Here is a 20,238-nt window from a genome sequence, read left to right on the forward strand (position 1 = left end):
GTAAGTGCTGTGGTTAAGTGGTTTAGCTAAGGCATTTAATTAATAAAAGACAAAAGCAGGATTAGGTCCTCAGTCTTCTCATCTCGTGTGAGATTCTTTCTATCTGATTACACTGGTTTTTGTGCATGGTGATTAGTTAGAATTCATTTGCAAAAAAGGCTCTGCATTAATCAATTAAACTTAAATGTGAAAAATAATACTTATATTAATCTACATTTGTCACTTGTTGCTAAGCTAATATTTTTTCTCTCTCATTAGGCTCCAATTGTGAAAGGTGTGGTTTTGAGGACGGGCTCTGAGGTATGATGCAAGGTCAAAGCCTGCAACTTGGCTGGACAAAGAGAAATGGGGTGACCGGCCTGGCACCTCCATTTCATGATCGCAGTGGCGGTACGCCTGGTAAGTGCTTTGAGCTGCTTTCTCTTTCTTTTCTTCTTTCGTTTCTTTTTTTTGGACAAGTGTTTGATAATAGCAGTAGATTCTTGGCTTATATTTAGCTATTGATAATTTAATGTTTAATTTTCTTTAGCCATTTTCAAGATATTTATTATTCTAAAATATCACATTGAATTCTTATAATCGGGTTCCTGGAATTCCAAAGGTCTATCTAGGCAGTCATTGGGATTTTCTATATATTTTGACTCTTTATGAAAATTGAGAAATTTAAACGTGATGCTACATAGATTAATCATCAATTTATTTTGTGCCTTTGACTTGCCTGACTTCGGCTCTGTCCAGTAACATTTGTTTCCTCAGGCTGACTAGACAGCTCTGATGCTGACTAGCCTTTGAAGTAGTGATGGAGCCAGACATTTACTAATTTCTTTATTTGTTAACTAATAAACTGCATTCACTCACCATTTTGTACCAGGTAATTAAGATATTACAGTGGACAAAAATTGACTCCACGCTTGCCCTCATCTGATGGGCTTAAATGTGATGTGAAAACAAGTCATATATTGCCTGGTGTGACTAATTAAAGGCTAGTGAATTTTTATAAAATTGATGCTCCTCTCAAATAAGTACAATTAAATGTTATATAAATATAAGCATATCCTTAGAGATCATTTAAAGCAAGCTAATGTTCAAGCATTAGATTTTAATTACTTGGAAATATTTATATACTACACAGGTAGATTGGAATTCTGGCTCCATCACTTGCTAGCTGTATGATCTTGAACAACTTACATTTTAAAGCTTTGGTTTTCTCAACTTTACAGGGAGGAATAATGATGTTTAGTTCATAGAATAGTTGATTTAAGAGCTAAATGAGATATTGTTGGTACAATGTCATAAAATATCTGACATTCAAAAGAGTTAATATTTAGTACATTTCTGAATAATTTTGGTGTTCTTAGCTTTAACATCTATGTAAGTAAAATGGAGTTTGTTATTTTGATTGGCTTTGATGTCAAAAATACTTTTCAAAAAATTAAATACTGCCAATCTGTGACAACATGGATAGTTTTGAGAATATAATGCTAAACAAACTATGACAGAAAAAGTCAAGAACCATATGATTTGACTCAGATGTGGGACATAAAAGTGACAGCTACCAATGAACAAACAAGACAAACAAAAACTCATAGATACAAAGTATAATGATTATCAGAAGGAAAGGAGGTGGTGGTTAGTGAAGGGGAGAGGGGTCAAGTGTATGGCGATGAAAGGAGGTCTGACTTCGCATGGTGGGCACATATGCAATATGTAGATGGTTAATCATAGACTTGTGCACTTGAAGTCTATATAGTTTTATTAACCAATGTCACCCCAATAAATCTAGTAAAAGTAAAAACATATATACAAGGTCTGTCCATCCATGTAATATGAAAAATAGAGACATTTATTGAAAAAGATACAAGAAACACTGTACGTAAGACAATGATGTCTCAGTCCCCTTCAAAGTAGGCACCTCGTTACCTCACACAGTTCTCCCAGTTACCATTAGCTGCCCTGTTATATTTTTCTGAATCTCATCGATGGTCTGAAATCTCTTCCCTTTCAAAGGTGATTTTAGTTTTGGGAAAAGCCAGAAGTCACAGGGCACCAAATCTGGGCTGTAGGAGGGCTGAGTCACCTGGGTGATTTGATGTTTTGCCAAAAACTTTGCATGAGATGTGATGCATGAGCAGTCGTGTTTTTGTGATGAAGCTGCCAATCTCCAGTTGCCCACAGCTGTGGCCTTTGGAATTATCTGAATAGTTTCTGTGGAGGAATGTGCAAGCTAAATGCAAAATTCGATGCAGATTCGTTGCTCTACTGTCTCAGTCATTTTGACTGTGACAGCCACACAGTGCACATGCTCATTCAATATCATCTACCACCTCCACTGACTAGTACAGCGAAGTCATCATTGTTCACACACGCACATTCCAGTCCACTCTCCTTGGCTGCCAGGTTACATCAATGTCACACAAACCATTCTAGTTATATTCATAATGGCTGGACATTTTCCAGACAGACCTTTGAAAAGACTTCCAAACATAATTTTTAACAATTGTCAGGAATAAACCAACTTTATCACATAAAAAGGGATGAACTTCACAAACAGGACCAATGGCTCGCTGCAGTATGTAAACCTTATTATGGATTCAGTCATGTTAGATGGTGTTATTGAATCTGGTTCCTAACTTTTAGCCATTGCGTTGCCTATGAATTGTTGGATCCCGTATGTCTCTCATTTAGAACCTCCCCCTGTGTGTGCCTTTCAGTTAGGAGATTTTCCACAGCATACATTTACTTAGCCTGGTCTTCCTCATGGGCATAATACCTGATGCTTTCTCTTTTTGGTGCATGTGGCTATTATTCTATTCTTATTTTTCCTCATCTTGGAGTTAAACAACATTAGGACCTTCCCTTCTTTTTTAAAAAATTATTTTATTGTTATTCAAGTACAGTTATCTGCATTTACACCCCACCACTCACCCCACCCCAACCATCCCCACCTCCCTCCCCTGCTTCCACCCCCCCTTGGTTTTGTCCATGTGTCCTTTATAGCTGTTCCTGAAAATGCTTCCCCCTTTCCCCTCATTAACTCCTCTCACCTCCCCTCTGGTTACTGTCAGTTTGTTCTTAATTTCAATGTCTCTGATTATATTTTGCTTGCTTGTTTGTTTTGTTGATTAGGTTCCACTTATAGGTGAGATCATATGGTATTTGTCCCTCACCACCTGGCTTATTTCACTTAGCATAATGCTCTCCAGATCCATCCATTCTATTGCAAAGGGTAGGAGCTCCTTTTTTCTTTCTGCTGCATAGCATTGCATTGTGTAAATGTGCCATAGTTTTTTGATCCATTCATTTATTGATGGGCACTTAGGTTGCTTCCAGCACTTGGCTATTGTAAATTGTGTTGCTATGAACATTGGGGTGCACAGGTTCTTTTGAATTGGTGTTTCAGGGTCTTCCCTTCTTTTATTGCTTCTTGCTTTCCTTTCTTCCTTTTCTCATTTTGCCATGCTAATTGTTTTGAAAGGCTAGTCAAGGGGTAAAATGGGGGCAACTCACCTCACAACTGAGATGTTAGATATATAGGCAGACACCATTTAGCCATATCTCTTGGTCTGATTTAAGATCTCTGGAATCAGACTAAATGGGTTTGAACCTGCTGGTCTCAGTTTCCTCATCTGTAAAATATGAATAATAATAATACAAGCCTCAGGGAAAAGGGAGCAAACATTGCCTGGCACAATTATTGAAGGCTAGTGATATTAATAATAGATGTATCTCTTGCAACTATAATTAAATATTAAAATGAGTATTTCCCTAGAGATAATTTTAAGTAAGTAAATTTCTGCCTTTATATATTAGCTATTTGAAATGTTTATGGAAAAATAGTATTGTTGGAATTTTTTCTTCACTCAAAAAATCCTTATTTCATGGGTATTAATACATTTTTTGGATAACTTATTCTTGAAATAATTTTCTAGTGCTCCAAAATAATAGTTTTTATCATATAATCAATGCTTAGGGAAGTTTTCAGAGCTAAATGTGAAAATCCATTAGAACATTAAAAACGTCCCTGTGTCAACATTTGAAGTCTACTAAAGCTCCATCAGAGTGGTTAACATTTAGTACTGATTTGTAAAAGATTGTTTTACTTATGGGTATCTAATATCAGGTCTAAACAGAAATATTAGTACTTTCATTACTCGGGCCAAGTGTTAAATTGGAGCTGAAATCCATATTATGAAATCCACACACTATTAAATAGCATCAAATCTTTTTCTTTTGTCCTAGGAAAGTGTGATGGTCTTCCCCTAGGACTTGAGGCCCTTTGCTATTCTCCACAGCCACACCTGCAGTGACCCATTGCTGGGCATGTTTTTGGTCATGTGAGATTGTTGAGCAACAAACAATAGCTTTCAACTCATCTACACTGTGTTAACTCATGGCCATATTAACTGTATTTTCCTTAGTAATCTATAAGCAGGGTATATGTGCCCACTTATTTTTTATTTATTTGGTTTCCCCCCCGACCATTTATTATAAAAATTCTTAAGCATAAAAAAGTTTACAAATTTACTGTGAATAGCCATACCCACCACTTAAGTTATAAAATTCAAATAACTATATTTGTTTTATGAAATATCTATTTATTTGCCCAAACCCTTTCTTCACTGATCAATCCATCACATGTGCAATGCATTCAAAGAAAGTTGCGGGAATCACTTTACTTCAACCAGGTTAGCACGGTATCATTAAGTAGAGGCAGGAGTCGACAAAGCATAGCCTTGAGTCATTTTATGGTTTCTGTAAATAAAGTTTTATTGGATCACAGCCACGCCCATTCATTCACAAATTTTCTGCAGCTGCTTTCATGTTACAGCCTTGGAGTTGAGTGGTTGTGACAGAGACCATGTGGTTCACAAAGTCTAAATGATTTGGCCCTTTTTAGAAAAGTTTGCTCCCTCACTAGAACACAATATCCATTAGAGTTTTTTTTCTACTAAGGTAAAACTTAAATGATATAAATACACCAATATTAAGTGTTTTATTTGATAAATTTTGACCAGTGCATTCACCTATGCAACCAATCTCTAACATAATTTGAAACATTACTGTCATGGCTGAAAATTCCCTCCTGTATCCTCCTAGGCAATCCTTGCTCTTACCCTTCACTCTCAGGATAATCACTATTTTTATTCCTGCCAACACCCGTAGATTAGTTTTGCCTGTTCTAGAATTCACACAAATGAACTCATACAGTATATGCAGTACAGTGTACGCACTGTTGTATACGGCATTCGACACTCAGCAGAGGTGGCAGGTGTGTTTTGTCCGAAGGCCGTACTTGGCTGTCCCCCAGTCTGTTTAATAAACATTGAATATTTTTGCATCTTACTATATGCAGTTTTGGTGATATGTGAGGAAAGAATAAATTCTGCCTCTAAGAACTAACAGATACATTATAATCTTAATTTTAGTGGTCGGTGGTCACTTTTTTAGCAAACATCAGTGAGGCCTATCTTGATGTACACCCTGATTCTGTGTAAGAATCAGCTTTATTATCAATGTTATTTTAAAAATTCATCTGCATTTTTAATTTAGGAGATTTTTTATACTAGTTAAAGTTGTTTTTTACAATAAAAATGCATATAATATTTGTGTTCTTGAAGTAGAATTACAGTGCATTACTTGTCCTGTTTGGAATGTTGTAGTTATACTATATTAAAAGTAAAAAATAATCAAAGATGAAAATAACTTTATATGTTTATGTACACATATGTATATGTAATGGTGACAATTGTTCATTTTAATTCAAATGCTTTTATTAATCTCAGAGGGTGTAAGTCATCACGGTCAATTCTAGGAGTACCGTAAAGACTATTCGAACACTTGTTGCATCTCACAGTGTCGTGTGTCTTTGGAGAGCATTTCTGAGAATAACACAATTAATTACAACACAAGGAGAAATTTAAAAAGTACTATCGTGTTAGTCTGAGCAAATTGCCCCGTGTCTGCAAGGACATTCTGACACTGAGAAGGAGTAGGGCATTTGAGAAAGGGCCTGGCCTGAAAGCTGAATGGTATTCAATGCACAGTGAAGTAACAGAAGATAGTTGAGACCAAAAGGGTGACACAGAACCACGGAGAGACGCATGGTGTGCTCAGGCGGCAATACAGCAGTCTGCTACGATTAGGTGGTACATCTTTGTAGATGAAGATTAGGTCAAAAGCGTATTTGGGAATATCAAAAATATGTCACCGAAAGGCAACTCATCAGTACCAAGTCCTTTTCTCTTTTCCCTCCTCTATCCAAACTCCTTTCCGGTTGACACTTCTCACTCTGCTGCTGTCCAGCCAGGCAGCAGGAGTGAGAGACGTCGATGGATGTGGGGTCACTGCATGACAAGTTTCAAGGGCGTGCACACTTGGCACTTAGTGATGCAGTCTGCCTCCAGTGGCGTTTGCACAGAGCTTTACTTTCTTCCACAAGTTTCTGATTGTCAAGCTAATACTATCAAGGTCCTTGATCTGTGCCTGCGGGAGTGTGCATTTATGTGGATAAGTTACATGGGTTTTTCATAATTCCTCAACAAACTTTATGCCTATTTTATAGTATAATATAGTATGTTTATTCTCCCTTTTCTTTTATTTCAAATTCAGTGTAATACGTCAATCGGGGAATAAGAATTGGCAACTCAGATGATTATTTGAATTAACTGATAGACATCAATGAAACTTCTCCACATAAGTAGGCAAGCTGTCAAATATCTTAGAGTAAATAGTAAATATTATTTATTTGATTAGAGCTAAATATATATTCTATAATTTCTCTGGAGAAATATTTTCCTGTGTATAATTTGCTTTCCTTTTGGCAGGAGTTTTATCTTTACAGGCAGATGGCTTATTTATTTGTTAAATTTATATGGGTATATAGTTTTCAAATTAACTGTGGCACAAGTGAAATAATTCAAATTCAACAGAAATATACAAAATCAAATATTAGTTTGTTGAAATAAATACAATGAAATAACCAAATAAAAACGGACAGCGAATTTTACCAGTTAAAATGACAGAGCAGATTTCTGTTCTCTGCAAACTAAGTCTGGCAACTATAATTTGTAGTCACATAGATTCAATGTGCCCTATAACTGAATTAGTCAAAGAATAAATTACAGGGACCCAACTACTTTAGGCTTTATAGATTTTGGTCAACTCCTTAAAACACAGCAAATGGAACAAGAGAACCAAATTAGTGGGTACCTAATTGTGGTAGGGAGAATTCTAAAGATGCAATCCCCCCCCCCACACACACACAAGATTCCCATTCCCAGGTTATTCAATCAAACACTAATTTAGGTACTTCTGTGGAAGAACTTTGTAGATGTATTTAACATTATTAACAAGATACACTTAAAATAGGAAGGTTATCCTGGACAGTTCAAGTGGCCCCAATGCAATCACATGGTTCCTTAGGACCTTGTGTATACAATATCAGGTCGTTTGCAAATAGAGAGAGTTTTACTTCCTATTTCCATTCTGGGTGCTGACTATTTAATTTCCTTGTCTAGTTGCCAGCGTAGAAACTCTAGTGCCGTGTTGACTAGAAGTGGCAGTAGCAGAAATCTTATCCCTATCAGGAGAAACTTTTTCAATGTTGTGATAACTGAGGGCGTTTGGTAGATGCCGTTTATCAGGTGAGCATATTCCCTTCTGTGACTATTATGTTGAGTGTTTGTAACACGAGAGAGTGTTAGACTTTGTCAAATATGTTTTTTGCATCTATCGAGTTGATCATGTGATTTTTGGCCTTTACTTGATTGATTTATAGTGATTGGTTTTCATATGTTAAACCAACTTTGGATTCTCAGTATAAATTCCACTTGGTCATGGTGAATAATCCTTTTTATATCTCACTCAATGAAGTTTTCTAGTATTTTGTGTAGTGTTCTTACATTTCTATTTATCATGAATATTACTTTTCTAGTGATGTGTTTGGTTTTGTAATCAAGGTAATTGTGGCTCCACAGAATAAGTTAGGAAATGTCCTCTCTTAATTTGTGAAAAAGTTTGTGAAGAGTTGGTGTTGTCTTCTTTAAATGTTTTGTAGAATTGTCTAGTTATCCTTCTTTGACTGAGAATTTCTTTGTTGAAAGTTTTTTAGTACTGAAAAAGCTTTTTTCATTCCCTTTATTATTATTTTTTGTTACAGCTTAATCATGTTGTCTACCTCTTATTTTTAAAAATATTTTATTTATTTAGTTTTAGAGAGAGGGGAAGGGAGGGAAAAAGAGGGAGAGAAACACTAATGTGTGGTTGCCTCTCATGTGCCCCATATTGGGGACCTGGCCCGCAACCCAGGCATGTGCCCTGACTGAGAATCAAACCGGTGACCCTTTGGTTTGCAGGCTGGCATTCAATCCACTAAGCCACACCAGATGGGACTATCTCTTATTTTTAAAATATAACTTATAATAATCACAGTTAACATACAATATTCAGGTGTAAAACATAGTGATTAGATATTTATATAACTTACAAAGTAATCGCTTCCAATAAATCTCGTACCCATCTGACACCATATATAGTTATTACAATATTATTGACTGTATTCTCTACACTGTACTTTATATCCCCATGACTATTATGTAACTACCACTTGTAGTAACTACCAGATTCTTTTTTTTAATGTGTCCTTATTTATCTTTAAAACATTTTTTGTGTGTTAAAATGTTTTTTTTTCCCCCGGATGTCTAGCTCTCTTTCTTTTTATCGTTTGTATATTATTTTTTAACTTTCTATTTTCTACAAGATTTCTACAAGAGACGTACTTTTTGAGTTGACCATATTTTTATACAATACACCAACCTTGAACTTTTGATTGGAGACTTTGTCATTTACATATAACGAAATTATGGATGAGACAGGATTTACACCTGCCATCTACTGTTTGTTTTCTGTCTGCCTCATGTCTGTCTTGTTTTCTTTTGTGCTGCATAGATATTTCCTAGTGTATCATAGTAAATCACTTTTTTCGCTCTATATTTTTGAACCATTTTTTAATGACTGGCCCAACGATTAAAACAATCTGGGTTGAATTAATACCAATTTAATGGCAATAGCACATGAAAACATTTGTCCTACTTAGCTCCATTCTCCCCACCTTTATGCTGTTACTGCCACAAATTACATCTGTATATATTGTCTACTCGTCAACACTGAATTATAATTTTGATTTTAGTGATCACAATAACAATTATGATTAATTTTTGATATTATAATTTCTCTTTATTGACATTCTCTATATCAATAGAGAAAAGGAGTTTGTATCTAAGACTATTATTTCCTGTCTGTTATCTGAACTGAGGCATATTTCTGTCATGGAAAAACACACTCGCCCCTGTCCAAAAATTTTGACATTTTAACCTTTGCGTCAGTTCTTGGACCTTGTCATGGTGAGCCATTCCTGACGCCTGATCTTTTGGAAAATATTTTTGAGAACGATCTTATTTCACTGCTAACATACTCAATGTTTTGAGTTCCTTTGAGCCAGTCTGTTACTCTGTAGCATGCAGTAGCACTTGTTTCTCTTGGTCACAGTCATTCCCATGAATCACCTAGAACTTGGGAAATGGAGGAAATACAAGGCTCCTTATTATGGTTGAAGAAAGTGAGACTGAGAATTCTACCTTCTTTTTCTTGAGGATCACAGTTGGTAGAATTCACTGCCAAAGTTACTAGATTTAGCCTCAAAACTTGATTCATGGTTTTATTGCTTATATATTTTATAATCTTTCTTTTTCTTGGTTATCAAATCTTGGTTATGTTTGGATTTTTCTCCAACACCTACCCAGAAACTGAAAAAAATATTTTTGAAAGTCCTTTGACATAAACATTTAGGATTATAAATAAAATCATGGTGTTTATATTATTTATAAGTTTAATAATTAACACTTTATCACAAGCTTACTTATTTATTTTTATCATTTTAAATTTTTTTTGTTGTTGACACTATCATAGATGTCCCCCATTCCCATCCCTATTTTCCCCCTCCACCAAGCTTCTGATTTCCACTCTGGCCTTCAGCACACTGTTGGCTGTGTCCATGGGCTATGCAGATATACATATATATTCTTTGGCTAATCTCTTCCAGTCCCCCCTCTCCTCCTCCCCTCTGAGATCTGTCAGTGTGTTTCACGTATCCATGCCTCTGATTTTATTTTGTCTGTCAGTTTATTTTGTTTATTAGATTCCACATATGAGTGAGATCATATGGTATTTGTCTTTCTCTGACTGGCTTCTTTTGCTTAGCCTAATAGTTTCCAGGTCCATCCACGTTGTGGCAAAGGGTAAGAGTTCCTTCTTTCTTACAACTGCATAGAATTCCACTGTGTAAATGTACCAGTTTTTTTTATCCACTTATCTACTGACGGACACTTGGGCTGCTTCCATATCTTAGCTATTGTAAATAATGCTGCTATGAACATAGGCATGCACGTATTTTTTCTGATTAGTGTCTTGGGATTCTTAGGATATATTCCCAGAAGTAGAATCACTGGGTCAAAAGGTATTTCTATTTTTAATTACAGGTTAATTTTAAGTATATTTTAAACACACACTGTGTAATTACTTTTATGGAGGTAAGCTTACAATAGGTGTTTATGAATCATATAAACAAATGAATATATTAGATATTAATAGGAGACATATGATGATGATGATATATGTGTGATGTGATGTTACTCGGCTCCTTCAAGGAGTAAGAGGGGCATGTAGAGACAGTATTGGATATATTTTTTGTTATCAGCTTCACAAATCTCTTCTTCATGTTTAGAGCCAGTAGCAAGAGGGGGTGTCGGATGAGGGAATGGGCAAGGGAGAAAAACTTACATTCTGCTTCTTTCATTTACACTCTTAGACTTGATGACTGAAGTCTTATGGAAGGCAAGAAAACTTTATATAAGATGGTAGTTTTCTCTGAGAAATATCTCCATCTGTGATTAAAGAAATTCTATATTCATACTATAGGGAGTAAGCTAAATTAAGAGTGCATTTTAAAATATGCCTGTTTTTATCACTGAGTTGGAATTAAAGGTAGAAAACAGATAGTGCTGTTGGGTGTACTTTAAATACAGACTTTGCCCATGAAAATAAAGCTTATTACTAGAGAAAATGTTAAAGGATTTCAAACTGTTTCTAAATTTAAAACATTAGTGCCCGGCTGGTGTAGCTCAGTGGATTGAATGCTGGCTTGCAAACCAAAGGGTCCCTGGTTTGATTCCCACTCAGGGTATGTACCCGGGTTGCAGGCCAGGTCCACAGTGTGGGGTGTGTGAGAGGCAACCACACACTGATGTTTCTTTCCCTCTTTCTCCTTCCCTTTTGCCCTCTCTAAAAATAAATAAATAAAATCTAAAAAAAACCCTCTTAAAAAACCATTACTTTGTGTAATAACCTAAAGATTAACCTTTATTTAATTTCTGACAAAATACAGATTAATTTATAGTGTTATAACACGTAACAAATGTCATAGTTTATAAAACACTGTACTTATTTAAAGGATTTATTATTTCATTGCAAATGCTACTGTATTATTTACTAGGATAATGTGACAAATTGAATTTTTTAGCAAAGTTTTGAAAGTAAACATGATTAATTTAAGTAATTTTCTTGACAAATGAAAGTAATTTTTTCTGTATATTCATAAGTGCTCTTCAGTAGCTTATTGTTTATAAACAATAATTTAGGATCTGTTGTATACTATTACCATGTCTATTGCTAATAGTACTATTTAAATCTAAAACAATACATCCATGTGTCTCTATGCTTAAGTAATTATTCACTTGCTTAATATTTGCTTTACCTGCTGAACATGAAAAGCAAACTAATGATAGTCCCCTTGTATCACCATGATAGCAACTCTTCATTTAAACTGTGTTTATGTAACAATTCCAGGGAGCACATTCTCAGAACAGTTTTCAGTTATTCTGGGATTTCAATTAGGCATCTGATTGTATTCTTAAGTAATCATTAATATTGTTTTCTGTTTAATTAGGATACAATTTCAGAATAGGTCTAGGCAAAAAGAAGTTTTTAAGGTTTCATAATTTTATTATTAATTCTTTCTATGAAATGATTAAATCTGATTTCCAACCCAACTTTAAAATACCACCCAATAACGTGGGTAGATATATCATCGCAATCATCATCAGAAACATTTTTCATTCCTTCTGACAAACAGTGGCACACCAAGTAGAGTAGTAAAAAATAGTGGTTCCCATATTATACACTATAACCTTGTTAAGCATTGCAAGAAATGTATGAAAGCCCAGGGAGTGATCTTCATTTATGTTATAGGCTTTTAAACAGTAGCTGGCCCGGCTTGTACTGCAGCACACAGCAGAGTATCAGGTCTTAGTATTGTTTTCCATAATCCTGCAAAAACCTGGGATTATTTGATCCAATTCTTTCTAGAGAAAATCACAACAGACAACAGTCTCTTTTGAATTCTTCCCGAATTACTTATTTTGGTGGGCAGTCCTAAGGTAATATTTTCTTTGGGTACCATCTTTGCAGAGTTATAACTTTGTATATATTGTGACATAAATTGGGTGGACTGCAGGCCATAATAGTGCTATAGAATATAATCACTATTAATTATTTAAATGGAGAATATAATGAAGTGGAAAATATCAGTCAGACCATTGTCAAAAGCACATGGTTATATGTGGTTAAATGTTTCATTCTTTGAACAAAAAATATATTCCTCCGATGTGGATGTAAGCCTGAATTACTGCCTGGTGTACCATCTAAGCTTACCAGTGGTCTCTCTGATGAATCTGGATGCTGACTCTTGTTTCTAACAGCCCACTTTCTCTCACTGGTCTCCACAGTGGACTCTCCTTCAAACTTAAAAAGCTGAGTTTTTCTTCCAATGAACAACCAACGTGGTTGTCAGGTATTTGAAAGTGCACAGCATTTTGAAAATTTTTACATTTGGGAACTTCTTTATTATAATTGTTTGAATATTAATTATTTTTCACAGGTTACATTTTATTACTCCTCCAGCCATGTGAGAGGCAAATTAACAGCTGGCCTTTGAACTACCTGTGGCGGTCCTGTTCAGCCACTGTGGCAGAACACAGCTGGGCCCCAAAACAGTGGGAGAGATATGTCATCAACACCTGGTGCTCCCAGAAACTTCAGGTATGCGTGTTGTGTTTTCTAACTATGCATTTGAAAGGAAAGTAATAATATGCACATTTTTAATGCCCAATGAATGTGGGGTGATATATTGATATATCAGTAAAGTATGAACTTCTAATTCTCTTCTTGAAGTCCCCTCATTTTTTCTTTATTTCTCTTACTATTCCAATGCCCTGTTTTGTTTTTCATTTGTTATTCTTAAGGTTCACTTTCCTTTCATACTTTTCTCATGCTTTTGAGAGAAAAAGGTTGTGTTGGGTAATGAGGAAATAGACTGTTTAATTTAACTACTAATTCCAAATGCTGTAGAAATGAAATAATTGTCAAATTCATTTCATAGTTAAACCAAGGTTATTTAATATAGCCTTTATTTTTTTAAAATGATTTTGGGAATTAAAGCCAGAAAAAGCCTGTAAAAGATAAATTTATTTATGCAGCATAATAAAACTCATGTATGGTAGAAATTACAATTTAATAACTATTACAGGGGTTCTTGGAAAAGTATTGCATGTTTTAACATTTGGGACAAACGAAATTTTCCAGTTAAAAAGAGGATCTTAAAGCATTTTAAATATGATTTGTAAGGGAATTTAGCCCAAGTAGGTTTCCTTTATTATCTGTTATTAGAATAGTATAATATAATCAATTTTATAATTTTGATAAGGAGAACAGAAATATCTGATATGTGATGCATTTGACACTTGCATAATGCATACAATTTGAATTGGATTGAATTTTTTCCTTTTTTTTAATTGTTGTTCAAGTATAGTTCTCTCCATTTTTCTGTTACCACTTTCCCCTGCCCCACCCACTCCCATCTCCCACCCTCTATCCTATCCCCCTTTGGCTTTGTCCATGGGTCCTTCATACATGTTCCTTGACAACCCTTCCTCTTCTTTCCCCCGTTCATTCCCTTCCCCCTCCCATCTGGTTACTGTCAGTTAATTCTTTATTTCAATGTTTCTGGTTATATTTTGCTTGCTTATTTGTTTTGTTGATTAGGTTCCACTTGTAGGTGAGATCATATGGTATTTGTCTTTCACTTGGCTATTGTAAATTGTGTTGCTGTGAACATTGGGGTGCATGGGTTCTTTTGAATTGGTGTTTCAGGATTCTTAGGAATTGCTGGGTCAAAAGGCAGTTCCATTTTTAGTTTTCTGAGGAAATTCCATACTGTTTTCCACAGTGGCTGCACCAGTCTGCATTCCCACCAACAGTGCACTACGGTTCCCTCTTCTCCACAACCTTGTCAGCACTTGTTGTTTGTTGATTTGTTTATAATGGCCATTCTGACTGGTGTGAAGTAGTATCTCATTGTGGTTTTAGTTTGCATCTTTCTGGTGGCTAATGATGCTGAGCATCCTTTCATATGTCTCTGGGCCTTCTGTATGTCCTCCTTGGAGAAGTGTCTGTTCAGGTCTTTTGCTCATTTCTTTTTTAAAAATTTTTTTATTGTTATTCAATTACAGTTGTCTGCATTTTCTCCCCATCCCTCCACCCCACCCCAGCTGAACCCACCTCCCTCCCCCACCTCGACCCTCCCCTGCCTCCACCCTCCCCCTTGGTTTTGTCCATGTGTCCTTTATACTAGTTCCTGTAAACTCCTCTCCCCACAGTCCCCTCCCCACTCCCCTCTGGCTATTATTAGATTGTTCTTAATTTCAATGTCTCTGGTTATATTTTGTTTGCTTTTTTCTCTTGTTGATCATGTTCCAGTTCAAGGTGAAATCATATGGTATTTGTCCCTTACCACCTGGCTTATTTCACTTAGCATAATGCTCTCCAGTTCCATCCATGCTGTCACCAAGGGTAGGAGCTCCTTCTTTCTTCCTGATGTGTAGTATTCCATTGTGTAAATGTACCACCATTTCTTGATACATTCATTTACTGATGGGCACTTAGGTTGCTTCCAGCACTTGGCTATTGTAAATTGTGTTGCTATGAACATTGGGGTGCATAGGTTCTTTTGAATTGGTGTTTCAGGATTGTTAGGGTATACTCCCAGCAATGGTATTGCTGGGTCAAAAGGCAGTTCCATTTTTAGTTTTCTGAGGAAATTCCATACTGTTTTCCACAATGGCTGTACCAGTCTTCATCCCCACCAACAGTGCACTAGGGTTCCCTCTTCTCCACAACCTCATCAGCATTTGTTGTTTGTTGATTTGTTTATGTTGGCCACTCTGACCGGTGTGAAGTAGTATCTGAATGTGTTTTTAGTTTGCATCTCTCTGATGGCTAGTGATGCTGAGCATCCTTTCATATATCTCTGGGCCCTCTGTATGTCCTCCTTGGAGAAGTGTCTGTTCAGGTCTTTTGCTCATTTCTTAATTGTGTTGGTTGTCTTCCTGGAGTGGAGTCATCTCAGTTCTTTATACATTTTGGAGATCAAACCCTTGTTCAAGATATCATTGGCAAATATGTTTTCCCTTACAATTGGTTCCCTTTTCATTTTGCTGATATTTTCTTTAGCCATGCAAAAGCTTTTTCTTTTGATGAGGTCCCATTTGTTCATTTTTTTCCTCTATATCCCCTACTTAAGGCGATGAATTGGATTGAATTTTAAGTTCAGCTATTTTTTTATTTTTTAAGTATATTTTATTGATTATGCTATTACAGTTATACAACTTTTTTCTCCCCTTCATCCCCTCTCCACTCTGCACTCCCCCACCCTCTAGAATTCCTCCCCTGCCTTAGTTCACGTCCATGGCTTGTACATGTAATTTCTTTGGCTTCTCTGTTTCCTATGCTATTCTTGACCTCCCCCTGTCTATTTTGTACCTACCATTTATGCTTCTTATTCCCTGTATCTTTCCTCCCCCCATTCTTCCCCTCACTCTCCACACTGAAAACCTTCTGTGTGATCTCTATTTCGCTTCTACTGTTCCTGTTCTAGTTGTTTGCTTAGTTTTTGTTTTTGTTTTTTAGGTTCAGTTGTTGATAGTTATGAGTTTGTTGCCATTTTACTGTTCATAGTTTTTGATCATATTCTTTTTTTAGGTAAGTCCCTTTAACATTTCATATAATAATGGCTTGGTGATTATGAACTTGTTTAACTTGACCTTATCTGGGAAGCATTTAATCTGCCCTTCCATTCTCAATAATAGCTTTGCTGGATGGAGTCATCTTGGATGTAGGTCCTTGCCTTTCATGACTTCAAATACTTCTTTCCAGCCCCTTCTTGCCTGCAAGGGTTCTTTTGAGAAATCAACTGATAGTCTTATGGGAACTCCTTTCTAGGTAACTGTCTCCTTTTCTCTTGCTGCTTTTAAGATTCTTTCTTTGTCTTTAATTTGGGGTAACTTAATTATTATGTGTCTTGGTGTGTGCTTCCTTGGATCCAATTTCTTTGTGACTCTCTGGGCTTCCTAGACTTCCTGGAAGTCTATTTTCTTTGCCAAATTGGGAAAGTTTTCCTTCATTATTTTTTCAAATAAGTTTTCAATTTCTTGCCCTTGTTCTTCTTCTCCTGGCACCCCTATGATTCTGATGTTAGAGTGCTTAAAGTTGTCCCATAGGTTCCTAAGCCTCTCCTCATTTTTTTGAATTCTTGTTTCTTTCTTATGTTCTGGTTGGATGTTTATTTCTTCCTTGTGTTCCAGATCATTGATTTCAGTCCCAGTTTCCTTCACTTCACTGTTGGTTCCCTGCATATTTTGGTTTATTTTACTTTTGGTAGCTTTCATTTCTTCCTTCACTTTGTAACTAAGCTCAATCAGTCTGTGAGCATCCTGATTACCAGTGTTTTGAACTCTGCATTAGATAGGTTATCTATGTCCTGGTCACTTAGCTCTTTTTCTAGAGTTTTGATGTGTTCTTTCATTTGGGCCATATTTCTTTGTCTCAGTGCAACTGTTCTGTTCTAAGGGGCCAAGCCTTAGGTATTTGCCAGGGTTGGGCAACCCTCTTTGCTGCATTGTAGTGCTGTCTGTGGGGGAGGGGTCAGAGAGGGAAAAATGCTGCTCATTTGCTCTGCTCTAGCTCCACTTTCCAATGAACTCTCCTGTGAGACTGGGAGTTTCTCCCTCTGTCACCACCCCCACAGTATTTTATAGCTAGTTTTGAGTCTTTAGTTTTCTGTTCAGCCAGCCCTGCCTCACATGCCGCAGTCTGGCAGTCTGCTGCCTTGCCCCATGTCCTCTCCGCTGGGCTGCCTGTCTCCCATCTCCGCCTCTTCTACCCGTCTGGGTGAATGTTTCTTTAACTCCTTTGTTGTCAGAGTTCCATGCAGTTTGATTTTCTGGCACTTCTGGTTGTTTGTTGCTTTTAAATTGGTTGTTATCCTTATTTTGGTTATTTGAGGAAGCGAAGCATTTCTACCTATGCCTCCATCTTGGCCAGAAGTGTAAGTTCAGCTATTTTGAATGGCTAAGAGGAAAGAGAGGAGAATGAACAAAATCTCTATTATAAAAAGTGAATTATAAGATGTAACAATGGCATATTTTTTACTGAGCTGTTGTAAAATCACTGTAGTTTGGAATTTTCAGGCTTTTGTAAACTAAATGGGGATTTGAAGAAGATCAGAGAAAAGCACTTAATAAATGGTTAAATGACACCTGGATGGATAGGACTTAAGTGGTATTGTATTGTTGGAGCCACAATTCTGTCTTTTGAGCCTCTCACTCTATTGAAGTCAAATATTGGTGTGTGTTGGGAGGGTATCTTAAGCCAACAGACATTTAAGTCTTCCTGTGAACAATTGATTCATTTATTTAACAGAGACTTATTTGGGACATTTGAGATACACTAGGTGGGATTCAGGGAATGTTCCCAGTTCCAATGGGAAAAGATATTTTTACCAGCTCTACTGAGATATGATTGGCATATAACATTGTATACATTTAAGAGTACAAGGTGGTGATTTGATACAAGTATGTATTGTGGAATGATTAACACAATAAAGTTAGTTAACACCTCACATAATTACAGGTTGCATTTTTGTTATTGTGTGGCAAAAACATTTAAGATCTATTCTCTTAGCAACTTTCAAGTAAGTATAATAGCATCATTAGTTACATTCACCACACTGCATATTAGATGCCCAGAGCCTATTTATTTTATAACTGGAAGTTGTATCCTTTGACCACGATTTCCCCATTTCCCTCATAACACAGTCCCTGGCAACTATCATTCTAGTCTTTGTTGCTATGAGTTTGGTTTTATTAGATTACACATATAAGTAAGATTATATATTATTTGTCTTTCTCTGTCTGACTTAGTTCACTTAGCGTAATACTATGTAGGTCCATCCATGTTGTCATAAATGGAAGATTTCCCTTTTTTTCTGAATTATTTCTTCATCTGTATACACAGCATTTTCTTTATTCACTCTTTGTTGGTGGACACGAGCTGTTTCCATGTCCTAACTATTGTGAATAGTGCTGCAGATATGGGAGTACAGATATCTCTTTGAGATAGTGATTTTGTTTTTATTGATTTCATACCCAGAAAAAGGATTGCTGGATTATATGTTAGTTCTTGTTGTAATTTTTTGAAGGCCCTCCATACTGTTTTCAGTAGTGTCTGTACCAATTTCCATTCCCACCAACAGTGCATAAGGGTTCCCCTTTCTCTAGACCCTCCCAACACATTATCTCTTGTCTGTTTGATAACAGCCATCTAACACGTGTGAAGTATATCTCGTTTGGGGTTTGATTTGCATTTTCTTAATGACCAGTGATGTTGAGCACTTTTTCATGTACCTGTTGGCCATTTGTGCAAAATGTCAGGTCCTCTGCCCATATTTTTTGTTTCTTTCTCTGTTGAATTGTATGAGTTTCGTACATATTTTGGTATTAACCCCTTATCTGATGTATGGTTAGCCACGAGAATATTTTTGACAGGCAGGGAAATGGGCCACAGCGTGTTCCTGGAGTTGGTGGGGAGTGGCGTGCAGAATGAGCCCCCAGACAAAAAGTAATGTATCTAATTTGTTGTGGGTGTTATAGTGTGATTAACTGCTAGAAGTTTCTAGATTTCTCTTGCACTTCTCTTCTTACTCCCCTATGTCTTTCTGTCTTTCTCCAATAACAATAAAAGCAGTAATACAGAGCTAAAAGTGCCTGGGAGGGGACTGAGTCACACTGAATAGATGCTGAAGGGTGAACCTGCTGAAGCCCCTTCTGTGCGTATGCGAGTGTAAACTGTAATGACTGAGATGGGAATGTTGTGTACATAAAAACTTTATCAGCACTTACACATCTTTTCCAACCATAAAACAGAGTGGATGTTTAAAAAAAGTCAAACTATCTTCTTATGTGTGTACCTTTAGGTCAGGGTCTTTGCTGGTGGAAAAGCAGAGTTGGGTGTTGGCAGAGCTGAAACCTACTGGATCTTGTAGGGTAAACGTAGTAAAATAACTTCCTTGTATTTCTTGGCTGTCCCTTCCCAAATGGCACATTGTGTGGGTTGAATTCAAATATATGTAGTAGCTAAATGTAAAACCTAAGACTCCCAAGTATATCATCTCTGATGCAGTTCAGAAGTAGCTGAGGCGGCAGGGTTGTTCATTTGAGGACTTTAAAATGCAGCAGTGGTTTCATCCAAAGCAGATGCATGTGCAGCGTATTAATTTGTTTCCCCAAACGCTTTATTGCTGATATGAAAACAGTGCTTCTATCTTAAAGTCTTTCTAAAAATTCGAAAACAATACGACTCTTTTGGGATCTTTGCCTCTATTAGTCTTTAAGACTTGCAGGAATGCTTTCATTCTACCCGTCAGCAATTGAGCAGGTGGTCATTTGTTTTTGTGTAGCTGGGCCACAGAGATGTGCTGTGCTTGTAATACTGTCTGCCACCACCCAGTAGCTCGTTCCTGAAAAGCTTTAGTGAGACACTTGTTTCAGGGCATCTTGAAATCAGTGTCTCCAGCCAAAATCTCCTGCCTCATCAATTTAAAAGCCTCTGGGAATTATTCTGTTTTTTACAATTTCCCTTCCATGCTGCATTCTGATCATTTTAAAGCTTGTTCACACTTCCTTTAGAAATATCTAAATAGCAGATTTTAGTCCCAGGTGGACCCTAGCTTAGCATTAGCTTTTGAGAAAGCCTCTGGATTGTGAGGGCTTTATCACTTTCATCCCCTAATAA

General features: G+C 36.5%; 1 protein-coding gene across 1 annotated transcript in view; it reads left to right on the top strand.

Moving 5' to 3' along the window:
* MALRD1 (MAM and LDL receptor class A domain containing 1) overlaps nucleotides 1-20,238 on the top strand; it is a 543,248-nt gene that overhangs the window by 15,833 nt on the left and 507,177 nt on the right. The window contains 4 exon segments of the mRNA XM_071221350.1: nucleotides 259-399; nucleotides 12,813-12,904; nucleotides 12,992-13,094; nucleotides 13,097-13,152. Coding sequence (XP_071077451.1) covers nucleotides 259-399; nucleotides 12,813-12,904; nucleotides 12,992-13,094; nucleotides 13,097-13,152 — 392 coding nt within the window.

This window comes from Desmodus rotundus, chromosome 4 (assembly GCF_022682495.2).
Source record: "Desmodus rotundus isolate HL8 chromosome 4, HLdesRot8A.1, whole genome shotgun sequence".
Lineage (NCBI taxonomy): Eukaryota > Metazoa > Chordata > Mammalia > Chiroptera > Phyllostomidae > Desmodus > Desmodus rotundus.